The sequence below is a fragment of the Akebia trifoliata genome, chromosome 3 (assembly GCF_017979445.1).
Source record: "Akebia trifoliata isolate Shusen 1 chromosome 3, ASM1797944v1, whole genome shotgun sequence".
NCBI lineage: Eukaryota > Viridiplantae > Streptophyta > Magnoliopsida > Ranunculales > Lardizabalaceae > Akebia > Akebia trifoliata.
Window position 1 is genome coordinate 5,330,412 of NC_141377.1, and position 12,779 is coordinate 5,343,190.

Genomic DNA, 12,779 nt, shown 5'->3' on the forward strand with positions numbered 1-12,779 from the left:
ATAATAAATTGAATTCTAATTTTTTTAATATGATTTATTCCTTAAAAATCTTGAGAGCTATGATGTTGGATTCCCAAGCACTCCATCAATCGTCCCCAAAAGAAAATTTTCAACCAAAAAAATAAAATAATAGATTAAATTCTTTTCTTTTTATGAAAAATGAACATTAAGCCATCTTAACTAGTAATTTTTTAACATTAGTCACCTTTTGAAATATTTATGAAAATAGTAACTCCTAAACTTAGAAAAAGGTTTTTTTTTAAGTCTATTTTTTATATACAATTTTTTTCCATTGAATCTAAGAGGGCTGTATTTTTTTAATGCTAATTATTTGATATTTTTATGAAATTAATTAAAATTTCAGTTTAGAAGGAATATTCAACATATATGTCAGCGCAGTATATCCAAAAAAAAAAAAAAATCAAGAGATTGAAAATGAATTTTGAACATTTGTTTTATTTGAACCTGTGACAGACTTGGCAGTCACATCTTTTGAAAGAAAGTAAAAGATTTAAGAGCGATTCACCCGATGGATTTTATTACAAAAACACCCCTAGATTGAGTTAAACTAGAATGAAAGATATTTGAGCCAACATTAACTATTAAATTGGCAATCCAACACCTCATTCTCTTTAGATTTCATGGAAAAAAATCAGAACAGAACAAATTAAAAAAAACATTTCTTTTTGAGTTTCAGATGGTGTTGAAAATCGAAGGCTACCGAACTCCCAAATTTAAAAAGAAAATTGACTTTTTTTTTTTTTTTTTACTTTCTTTTGATTCAAAATTCTTAGAATTTTGTTCTTTATGACCCTGAGGCGTCAAATCATATTTTTGGATACCACAAATTTATGTAGTTATGATCCACTTGAAAATATGTTAAGTAACAAATTAACCCCATTAATTGAATTTCTTAACATGGATCACTGCTACAGGTTTGATGGGTAACAAACTTTATAAACTTAACAAATATGATAAATGTCAAAATCCACGGGAGTTTTTCTAATAAAAATACAACAATTAGGTTTGTTGGGTAAATCTATTAAGAATTGAAGACTTTTGTAAACAAAAAACAAAATGATAAATTGACTTGATGACAATCACAATTCTTTGAAGAAAAACATTGATTTTGCCATCTAAGAAAAGCAAAGAATCAAAGACTTTTGTAAGTCTTTAGCCCTCAATATTTTCAAACTTTAATTCATTAATAGTTATCTAATGTTTGAGGGCCAAAGACTGATATTTTTCTTCTACAAGACTTAAAAGATTTGACTCTATGTAAGTCACATCTTTTCAGAGAAAGAAAAAGACTCCAAAAACATGAATTAACTACAATCACAATTCCTTGAAGAAAAATGCTAATTTTACCAATTGGTACAGTGAAGAAATGTAGGGTATTTTAGTTTTAACTCTCACAAAGGTCGAAGATGAAAGGTTTTGGAGAGAAAATTAAGGGACTTTTTTTACTAGAGATTATATAAAGATGATCAGGTGCATTTAGGTAATTTATTTTAGTCTCATACACAATACCTAAGTCAAAGGTGTCTTGTCTAAATCACCGTAAACAACGCGATAGATTAACGTGACCCCATTTTTTGAAAAAAGGAAAAAACACGGAAAGACTGTGTATTCAAAATGACAAATTGACTTGTTAACCATCACAATTCTTCGTAAGATTTTTTTTTTTTATTTTGCCGTGTAAGAAAGGCTAAGAATCAAAGATTTTTTTGAAAAAACATCAGCTTTTGACTCCTTCAACATTTCCAAGCCATAAGTAAGTTCATTGGTTTAGGTTCATTAATGGTCATCCAAGTTGTTGAATAGAGATAAGTTGGACCCGTTTTCTTTCATTACCCATTCATTGATTTTTCTTTTATTTATAAATCCTCTATTGCTTCTTTTTTAATACAAAACTTGAATTTGATATATAAAACCACCATTCCATGATGAGATTCCTTAGTTTTACAGTTGTGTTAATGTTGTGCATCGTGTTCAAACAAAGTATAATAGATCCTTCAAATCGTCTCTCTTCTTGGATTAGAGAAGATTGTTGCACATGAAAAGGAATTGACTGCGACAATATCAACCAAAATGTCGTCAGTTTGAAAGCACGGGGTATCTCTAATATCAACCAAAATGTGGAGAGGCATGTCTAAATCACCTTTGGTGACTTGGATGAAATTAGGACTATTTTTTTTCTTTTGTTTTGTTTAATTTAGATTAGAGAATTTCTATTGCCACACCAACTTTTACTTATAAAACAACAATTAATGAAATTATACACCAACACCACACCTCAAATAAGATTAAAGAGACACCAATAATGCTTATTTGATTTGCAATAAAATATTCCTGAAATCAACCTTACATGGGAATCGAAACTACCTCCTCTCACATCTTTTGGAACCAAAACAATGGGTCTCAAACTCATAGAAATCTCCAATTTATATGATATTTTAGCATTTAATATTTTGAAGAGTCTTTTTTGTAATTTAGAATTTTAACTAACATGAGATCAGGGGCAGAACCAAAATTTTCTTCAGGGGGGTTGGAATATGTTTAATGGTAAGGTTGAAGAGCTTCAAGATGACTGATTTGGGGGAGAAAATTCAAGAGTTGTTGACCATCACAAATCTTCGTAAGATTTTTTTTATTTTGCCGTGTAAGAAAGGCTAAGAATCAAATCACTTAAGTAACTTGAGGTATGATAAATAATTTAAGAAATTGATGTGTAATGCCAATAACAGTTTCACTTTAAGTAACTTCTAAATTGAAAGAGATAATTTTGTCCTTCTATGATTGATATCTTAAAGAGATATTCGATCATCAAATCACGTTAATTGTAAGAAAAATAAATGAGTATTTTTGTTATTTTCAAAATAAATTAAATCTCTTGTTAACTCCACCGTTGTTTTTACATGTATAAGGAACTCAAAGAGCTCATGTCAACTTATTGAAAACATAGGGGTCTCTCTAATATTCACCAAAACATAATGGAGTACGTCAAAATTACAGGAAAGCGAGAAACGGCCATGGGGGCCAACCGCCAATGTCTATCAATAATTTGAAGTAGAAATTTCAAAAAAAACACGGAAAGAAAGATTTTTTTTTAGTGGGTTGGGGAAGATTCTTTGCTTCTTCCTTGTCACGTCAGGAGAGTTAGTTGTACACGTTTTCTCTTGTACTTGGTAATGAAACATTGAATTTCAGTCCAAATTCAATAGAACCAGACGCGCTTTGAAACCATCAGTCTCTTCTATTTATAAATCCTCCATTGCTTCCTTAGTAATACAAGACTTGAGTTTTTTGAGACATAAAACCACCATTCCATGATGAGGTTCCTTAGTTTACGGTTGTGTTACTATTGTGCATCAAGTTCAGCTGGTGCATTCAAGAAGAAAATTCTGGTTTGCATGCTTCGAAAGCGAGAGAAAAGCTCTTCTTCAGTTCAAACAAAGTCTAATAGATCCTTCAAATCGTCTCTCTTCTTGGATCGGAGAAGATTGTTGCTCATGGAAAGGAATCGGCTGCGACAATAGAACCAGACACGTTCTCAAGCTTGATCTCCGGAACCCATTTCCACTTGACTTGAACCATTATGATGAAACCAAATATAGTAAGGCATGCTTGGTGGGGAGCAGTGAGGTAAATCCTTCACTTGTAGAGTTGAAACATTTGAATTACTTGGACTTAAGTTGGAACAATTTCTCAGGAATCAAAATCCCGAATTTCTTTGGATCCCTTCATCAATTAACATATCTCAATCTCTCTTCTTCATTGTTTGTTGGAGTTGTTCCCCATCTTCTTGGAAATCTCTCGTCCTTACGTTCTCTTGATCTTAGTACTTACATTGTTTACCATGATTCCAATTATCAGTTGAGTGTTGAGAATTTGCATTGGGTCTCTCATCTTTCTTCTCTCCAAAACCTTGACATGACCTCTGTAGACCTTTCCAAAATCGGTGATGATTGGCTACAAGTAATCAACTTGCTTCCTTCTTTATCAGAGTTGAGTTTGTCTCATTGCAGACTTTCTAAACTTCCTTCCACTCCTAAATCATATGTCAATTTTACATCTCTTTCCACTCTTCATCTTTCCGACAATGATTTTCAAGGTCCAATCCCAAATTCACTTTGGAACCTGACTACTTCTCTTAAATTCCTTGATCTTTCGTTCAATCATTTCAATTCTAATCTTCCCATTCTTGATGATGTCAGGAATCTATCCAACTTAGAAACATTGGATTTGTCACGGAATGAACTCAGTGGGCATTTGCCTGATTGGTTGGGCCAATTAAAGAATCTAAAATACCTTTCTCTTTCATCCAACTCATTTAATGGTCTGATCCCCACATCCCTTGGGAGATTGTCAACCTTGACTACATTATATCTGGGTGGAAATAAATTGAATGGGACTATTCCGAAGAGTCTAGGACAACTTTTAGAGTTAGTAAACTTGGATCTTATGGGAAATTCCTTAAATGGTGTTGTATCAGAGGTTCACTTTACTAAACTCTCAAAGTTAGAATATTTTGATATCAGCTACAACTCTTTGGTTTTGAATGTGGGATTTAACTGGGTTCCTCCTTTCCAACTTAAACGCCTTTATATGTCTTCTACCAAAATAGGGCCTCTGTTTCCAAAATGGCTTCGAACTCAAACGAAACTTCTCGAATTGGACATCTCGAATGTTAGCATTTCAGATTCCATACCAGATTGGTTTTCCAAGCTGCCTTCCAATATATCTTTCTTAAATGTCTCTCATAATCAGATATATGGTAAAGTGCCCAATTTTTCAACGTCAAGTAGTGTTGATCGATTGGTTTTACATTTAAGTTTCAACAAATTTGAGGGTCCCTTACCACAATTCCCTTCCAATGTAGTTGAATTGGATCTCTCCAACAACTCAATTTCAGGACCTATACCTAAAACTATCGGTCATATGATGCCTAAATTGGTTACTTTAATCCTTTCTAGCAACTTTTTCAATGGTACCATACCCATCTCAGTATGCGCCATGAAATTCCTGCGAACTCTTGTTCTCTCTAAAAACCATTTGTCTGGAGATCTTCCTCAATGTTGGAGTAGTGTACCTGAATTGGAGGTTATGGATTTATCATCGAACAATTTATCAGGAGTTATTCCAAACTCGATAGGTCATCTGTATTTGCTAACGTATTTACACTTGAGCAAAAACAATTTTCACGGAAAGCTCCCCTTGGCCTTGAAAAATTGTACAAGTTTGTTGCTTCTTGACCTTGGTGAGAATAACTTATCTGGAAAAATGCCTATATGGATTGGAAATGATCTATCATGGTTAAGAATTTTAAGGCTAAGGTCAAATATGTTTGGTGGTAACATTCCTTCTCAATTATGCCATCTAACTAGTCTTCAAATAATGGACCTTGCAAGTAATAATCTATCTGGAAGCATCCCTCGTTGTTTTGGCAATTTCAGTAGCATGATTTCTGGTCAAACAGACCAGATAGATTTTTCCTTCTCCTCGTATTTCCTTTATGAGAACCAATTAATAGAAGTCATGAAAGGAAGAGAACTTGAATACGTAAGGATACTGTCACTTGTCATCAACATGGACCTTTCAAGTAATAATTTGGTTGGAAGGATCCCTAAAGAGTTAACACACCTTGCTGGATTAATCGGTTTGAATCTATCAAACAACCACTTGTCAGGATGCATCCCCGAGAAGATTGGTGAGTTGAGATCATTGGAATCACTTGATTTCTCCAGAAACCAACTTTCAGGCACTATTCCACAAAGCATATCGAATTTAACCAGTCTAAGCTATCTAAACTTATCGTGCAACAACTTGAAGGGAAAAATTCCATTGAGCAACCAGCTCCAAACGCTTTATGATGAACACCCATCCATTTACAGTGGCAACCCTGAACTCTGTGGATCTCCACTAATGAATAAATGCCTGGGAGATGAACCATATAAATATCCGACATTTGCTAATGGAGATGGAAAAGTGGGTGGAAGAGATCAGTCCAAAATAGATTGGTTTTATGCTGGACTGGGATCAGGATTCGTGATTGGATTTTTGGGAGTTTGCAGTGTTTTATTATTCAAGAAGACTTGGAGATACGCGTATTTTCGATTTCTTGATGATATCCACGACAAGTTCTTTGTGATGATAGTGGTGGGAGCAGCTCGGTTGAAGAAGAAGCTCAAGATCAATTTGGTTCAAAATTGAAAATCATGCACTCCATTTGTTTTTCAGTGAGGTACTCTGTCTCTCTCTCACACAGACACACATTCATAACTTGAAAATCATGCACTCCACTTGTTCATGTTCTAAGAAATATGCATTATGTTTAATTGCTTTATAGATTATAGTTATCTCTGGATATCATTTCACAAATTTCTTATGTACATTCGAGCTTTATGTAGAGTTTGTCATTTGGGTCTTGCTAGGTATGCTTATAGGGTTGTCAATGGATTGGATCAGACCCGAATCCGATCTGTTCCAATAACTTTGGATTTGGATTAATGATTTAGATTCCAACAAGGTTCTGATATGTATCTTATTTGATCTAATATGGATTGACCATGTCCCGATCCATTAAGAGCCCGATCAGATATTTATGGTGACATTCGGACTATCGCTGAAGGTGTAGAATTCATTTCTTATGCTGGCAAATCATTGTCATGGGCCTAATTCAGTTGCCTAAGCTTTGGAGATTTCACGTCAAGTAAAATAAAGACTGCAGACTTTTTCTCGATTACTAGATTGTTAATGGCTATGTTAGTACTATAATTGTACGTGGGATATGGGAAACTCTATGAAACTATGGTGTCTATGTGCTTGGGATAAGGCTTTGTTGTTTTTTATGAAAATATTATTTATATGGTTGAAATATAAAGAAATAATTATGATTTAATATGTGAGCCATTAGCCATTAGACATCTTCATGGAGGAATGGTATGAAGTTTCTCCCATGGAGGATTGGTAAGTGGGCATCTCAAGGATTATTATTATTATTTTTTTCCTTTCTAGATATTTTATTGACACAGAAGCTTTTACTTACAACACACCAATCCTTCTCTTGTCATTGTTGTTGTTGCAGGGGCTTGGTTTATTTCTTCTTTGGCATGGCTTCTCATTTGGGTGATGTAGGTTCTTTTTCTTATGATGATCACTCAAATGTAATAATTTTAAAGAAAATTGGAAATTTTTATGGAGTATCATAGGATGCAATATAATAAGGTGTAGTGTGATACATCAAATCATGTTCTTATGAGAATTGGGATGAAGATTTATATAAACACTAGGGTGGTTCTTGTAATGCCACAATTAAGAGAATCAATCCAATTCATTACTAAATCAAGATTTATTACTTTTTTGTTTTTTTCACAATTAATCTGCATATATAGAAAAATGGGTAAATTGAAAACAAGTATACATCGCATTCTAATAAATCAAGAACATAACACTGATATCATCGCATTCTAAACATGGTAATGCCACTTTTGAACTATTACCCATAAAGGGAGATCTCTGTGTTTGGTTGAAATCTAGAGATATGGCAATAGGACTGTAGGAGTTGAACTTTGGAGTTTGGAATCAAGTTAGAACTTTTTGGGAATTAGAATTTTTTTTTTTTTGGAAGGAAAAATAGTCATCTTCTTCCTGGAAAGAAGAGGGGAGAAAATTTCTCTTCTTAAACTAAGATTCAGTGATTCTCACAATTGTATCAGATCTCTACAAATCCCAAAATTTTACCTTATGTTTGATTGACATCACTTGGGTTGCATTGGTTGTTGGAATCAAAATTTGACATTTTTCGAGGGAATTTCTAATGAAACAAAGAACTGCATATAGATTGAAAAGAAAACCAGAACAAAAAAAAGCATTCTACTAGGCCAACACTGAAAACGTTTGCGTGAATGAATTGCCATCTTCTGTATTTTTATAAATTAAAGAACAAGACTTGTTAAAATGTTATCTACACATGAAAGCCTAAAAAAGAGTATAGGAAACATCAGTAGAAAAAAGAATGAATGAATTTGAATGGGCAATTGAAAAACAACAGAGATGCTACAACTGCAAAACTAGCTTCGCTGTGTTGGTCCTTTTATCAGTTTTTTGGGCGTTGTCACCTAACATCATTAATGTAGCCATCGCCATCATCATCTCATATTACAACATTGGGGCTTTCCTCCAGTTTCAATTTGTCCCACAAATCATCAGATATATCTGTAGTAACCATCGAAGCACCCAAACTGGCACTTCAATTGATATACTCCCTGTGTTGAGTTGAACTGCTCTACCCACATCGAACACACTCCATCAAAGCTGCACCTTGTGAAAACTCACCAAACAACACTGTGTAATAACTTCCTTGGGTATACTGAAGCACAACTGCTTCAATTGGATACTGCTGTTGAACTGCTCTACCCACATCCCCATACTTACATCTTCCATCTTAAACAGCTGCACCAATTGTAATTTGGTGAGTTTAATCATCCAAAACACACACATATCAGAATTAAAAATGGGTCAGATTCTATCTGAAATCCAAGTGATCTGAATCCAAATTCAGCGGGTTTGGATCCTTGAAGTAGATCCGAATAAAAATATGGGATGTCCCTTGATTTGAATCGGATATGAATCCATCCTATATCTGCCTAGATCCGAATGACATTGCTTTAAAAAATATCTATTTTTAAATTCTTCAAATTTCTCTTTTTCCTAATTTAATATAACGTGGATTCTTATTATATGGTAAAATTGAATAATATAGCAAAAAAGAAAAGTTGAATGGTCCGGAATTATCCAAACCAACCGACCCGAATCAAGTAATTCAATTGGGTTGGATCCAGATCCAAATTTAGTGAAAGCAACATGACTAGGAATCGGATATGGTTTTAGCTAATAGATCCGAAACGGATTCGGGTATGGATAGGGATTTAAATTTTGGAGCTAAATATGGATATGCTCAGATCCAACACCAACACTGCACATTTTAAGCCCTACATGCACGCATGAGACGGCGCACACACATACAAACCACCAAATTCACAAGATTATAAAAAGGGGAAGAGTAACTAAATAAACAAAGAGTGATGAGTAAGTGTAAACTTACTCTTAATTTGTGTTTCTCAAACTCCGATACAACGAATTCTGCAATGTCTGACGACACTATGTAGCCTGGTCCATTTGCATAGGGTGGATAATCTTCTTCTGGTCATTCCCGAAACCACTCAAAGAAAAGAGGTGTTCAGAAACTCACCCATTATATCGGAAACTTTTCAGGGTTCCCAAGACCCAAAAACATTCGCACATTATGTACAGTATTAGAGGGTGGCATGCGCAAACACACATGTATCAAAAGGGCTTATTTGTAATTTAAATACTAATTAAAGGATTTTTGAAGATTACATAGTAAAAAGAACATTTTTGGAACTTTCAAAACTAACCAATGTGATTATAAGATAGTGAGATTGCAATTTTCTTGATTTTGAACAAAATGATCTTCATTATATTAAGTTTAAATGTCAAGGTGAGGGCATCTTTGAAATACAAATTTTAGTGTCGAACCACTTTTACTCTGCCTTCTCTCGTTATAATAGTAAAGAAATGGAAAGACCCATAAAAAAAAAAATATACACTAAATGGCAAGAACAAATAAAACATAACTTCGATCTATAGTCATCAAAGATAAGGAACATTCTCATGGAATTAACTGGAGATAAATAGTTGACTAAGTCTTGAATGAAAGAAGAATCTAAGGTCAATCCATACCTCATATGTCACTGCCCATTTACCATAACGCAAGGGCTTGTGGTAGTAATTTATGTTTCCCACATATAGGCTCATATCGTCGGGGACATGCCTTGCTTCCTTGATTGCCACATCCACTCTAACAAATGTGTCATCATCACACTTCATTATATACTTTGCAGATACAATGTGAGCCTGTGAAGAAACAAGGGCATCATAAATGAATTAACCTCTAAAAAATCCATAAAGAACTTCTGTTTCCAATTATTAGTTTATTGAAAAACTCTTTCCTTACTAACTTAGTAAGATTCCAACTCTTACTAAGGTTCTTAACGGGTAAAGCCAAGATTTTCTTATAGAGTGGGCACAAACAACACACACGTTTGGGTCCTTCAGTTCCCCTTCACATTCCACTTTCGAGACCTAATTTTGTTGCATATTATATTATCAAATTCAATCGTCACTTGATATAATTCTTCAATCGTCACTTGATAATAATAATAATAATAATAATAAAATAAAATTTTCAAAAACAAATCAAACTTTTGAAAAGAAGCCTTAGAAAACTTAATTAAGATCTAAAGATTTTGTTTGTAGTGGAGACTGAAAAGGAATAGAAAATATAGAGAGAGGTTGACCATATTTTATTAAGAATCTAATTTTGGCTAAATACATTCCTTTAATTAGTACACAATTATATTCTTTAGTATCTTTGTAAATAAGTTACAAGCAAAAGGTCCACTATGGTGTCCCCAACATGGCTATCCAGATTTAAAACTAAAAAATAATTGGCCCAAAGGTAATTTTTCACTAATTACTAACCAATATTTTATTTTATTTAAATGTATAAATTTGGTCCCTTTTTATTTATTTATTTATTTGAACTTTTGTAGAATATATATATTTTTTATTTAGGAGCTGGTAGAGAATTTGAAAAAAAAAAATTAGGAAAATTCAACTAATTCATACCAAAAATGGGTCTTTTTGAAACATTACAATGTGATTTTCAAGCATGTAATGAAGAAAACCCAATCTTCAGGGGCAACCGACCTAGTCCATCTCACCATTTCGGTTATTTTTTATCCATAAAAAAACCCTAATCCGAAGAAGATCCAAGGAGATGTCTTGAATCCTTCAATGGCATTGGAGGTAAGGTAAATCTCATTAAAACCCTAATCTTCCTCTTCTCTCTAATTCAGTGAAATCTCATTAACCTTCCTCTTCCTCTCGAAAAATCTCCATTAATTTTGCTAGATTTCCCATGTTTATCATCTTGATTTTGGTTTAGTTTTGTTAATATTGATGGAGTGATAAAATAAAACGAAGGTAGATCTCTTCCTCTCCTTTCCTCCAATGCCACCGAAGAATACAGGTATCTCCTTAGGTCGTCTCAAGTTTATCTTTTTGGGTTCTTCTCTAATTCTCTCAACTAGTTTTTTCCCCTAACTTTGTTTTTGTACTACTCTCTATTTTGCTAGATTTCTAAAGTTTATCTCTAACCATCTTCATAGTTTTTTTTTTTTTTTTGTCTAAACCTTGCTTTGCCACTTTATATTTTCTCAGATTTCTCAAGTTTATCTTTGTGGGTTATTCAGACTGTTATGGTATTACTATATTTTCTGTATGTACTTGTGGTGTTTGGTGGATATAGTTACTTTATAATAATCTAGAGATGGAATTCTCTTCATTAATTGATCAATGTTTCTAAAAATGATCATTGATAAGTTTTTGTTGATTATCATCTATGATCAATGATCATGGGTTAATGATCGGCGATCAACCAGACTTTACTAGTTTGAAAGAATGACAAAATATATATATATATTGTTAATTGAAAGAGAATGAGATAACAAATAACCCTATGAACCAACAACTCCATTAACAAACCAGCAAGAAACTTAGAACGCACCTCAATCTCGTACTCCTCTCTCTTCTTCCTTCACCATTGAAGACAAGGTGTTTAATTATTTTATTTATAGATTTTTTTTTTTTAATTTGATTTTAAGCTTAATATTGTGTGTAAATTTACAGTCTTATTAGGCTTGATTGAAGAAGATTGTCCCACCTACCTTCCAAGAAGGTGAGTGCATGTGACTCACTCAGTAAAATTCTAAATGTTTCTTATTGGATTTTGCAAATATTATTATGTCAATGGATTCACATTGGGGTTGCAAGACAAAATGGGTTTTGTGCAGAACACAATATTAAGATATTATCATTGTTTATATTGTTAATTGTTAGTAGTTGATGAATCCATTGATAACATTCACATTGGGGTTGCAAGACAAAATGGGTTTTGTCCAGGACACAATATTAAGATATTATCATTGCTTATATTGTTAATTGTTAGTGTAATCTTTGGCCTATGTTAGATAGATCAGTTTGTTAGATTGGGGAAGAAGATAAAATATAGAGAGAGACAACAAAGTGTTGGCTGATTGGGAACAAAAATCCCCCTCTTCCTCTCATCTTCAAGTAACTCAAATGAGATCTTTGTCCTATGTTTTTCATACTTTAATGAAGTAAAAGACTTCTAAGTACAGCTTACCTCTCTCTCTCTCTCATGGGTACCAACTTCCAAGGTTCCATAAATAAACAAGATATCAAAGATTTTGCAGCATATATAGTCTTCAGATGAAAGTTAATTTGATTTATATTTAATTCATTGGTCAATAGAACTTCATCTTCACATTTTCCAAAATTATTATTCATTCATTTTTGTTTTGTGTAATCATGTAAATCTCCGTGTCTTGTCAGTTGTAGCAGACCATCATGGATATGATTGGTGTTGAGAAATCTTGGGGATTATTCGTGCCTAAAGCATTGAAAGTAGCAATTCAGCGACTGAAAGAAGACAATAGACAACAAAATTATCGACTTTGACATTATATTGATACATATATCTGTAACCTACATTTATGACGAGACCCAGGGGCTGTAATGTTTTCCATGTACAAAAACTTTTTAACTCTGCAAATGAAAACAACCTATGCGTCCATTTATTCTAAGTTAAGCTTGTGGTTACTGCTCTTCTC

The 12,779-nt window shown here is 33.3% G+C and overlaps 1 protein-coding gene and 1 long non-coding RNA gene across 2 annotated transcripts in view; both read left to right on the forward strand.

The window, feature by feature from the left end:
• The first annotated feature begins 2,562 nt into the window (after window positions 1-2,562).
• The window catches only part of LOC147405700 (receptor-like protein EIX2), a 66,138-nt gene continuing 55,921 nt past the window's right edge, over window positions 2,563-12,779 (forward strand). Inside the window, exons 1-3 of the mRNA XM_086434956.1 lie at window positions 2,563-2,638; window positions 3,347-6,244; window positions 7,088-7,133. Of these exons, the coding sequence (XP_086291082.1) occupies window positions 2,563-2,638; window positions 3,347-6,213 (2,943 nt within the window). The 3' untranslated portion in view covers window positions 6,214-6,244; window positions 7,088-7,133. The remainder of the gene's footprint in view (window positions 2,639-3,346; window positions 6,245-7,087; window positions 7,134-12,779) is intronic.
• Window positions 10,662-12,768, forward strand: LOC147405701 (uncharacterized). The gene is made up of 3 exons (XR_015176031.1): window positions 10,662-10,898; window positions 11,776-11,824; window positions 12,502-12,768. It is a non-coding gene; the product is annotated as an uncharacterized LOC147405701 (long non-coding RNA).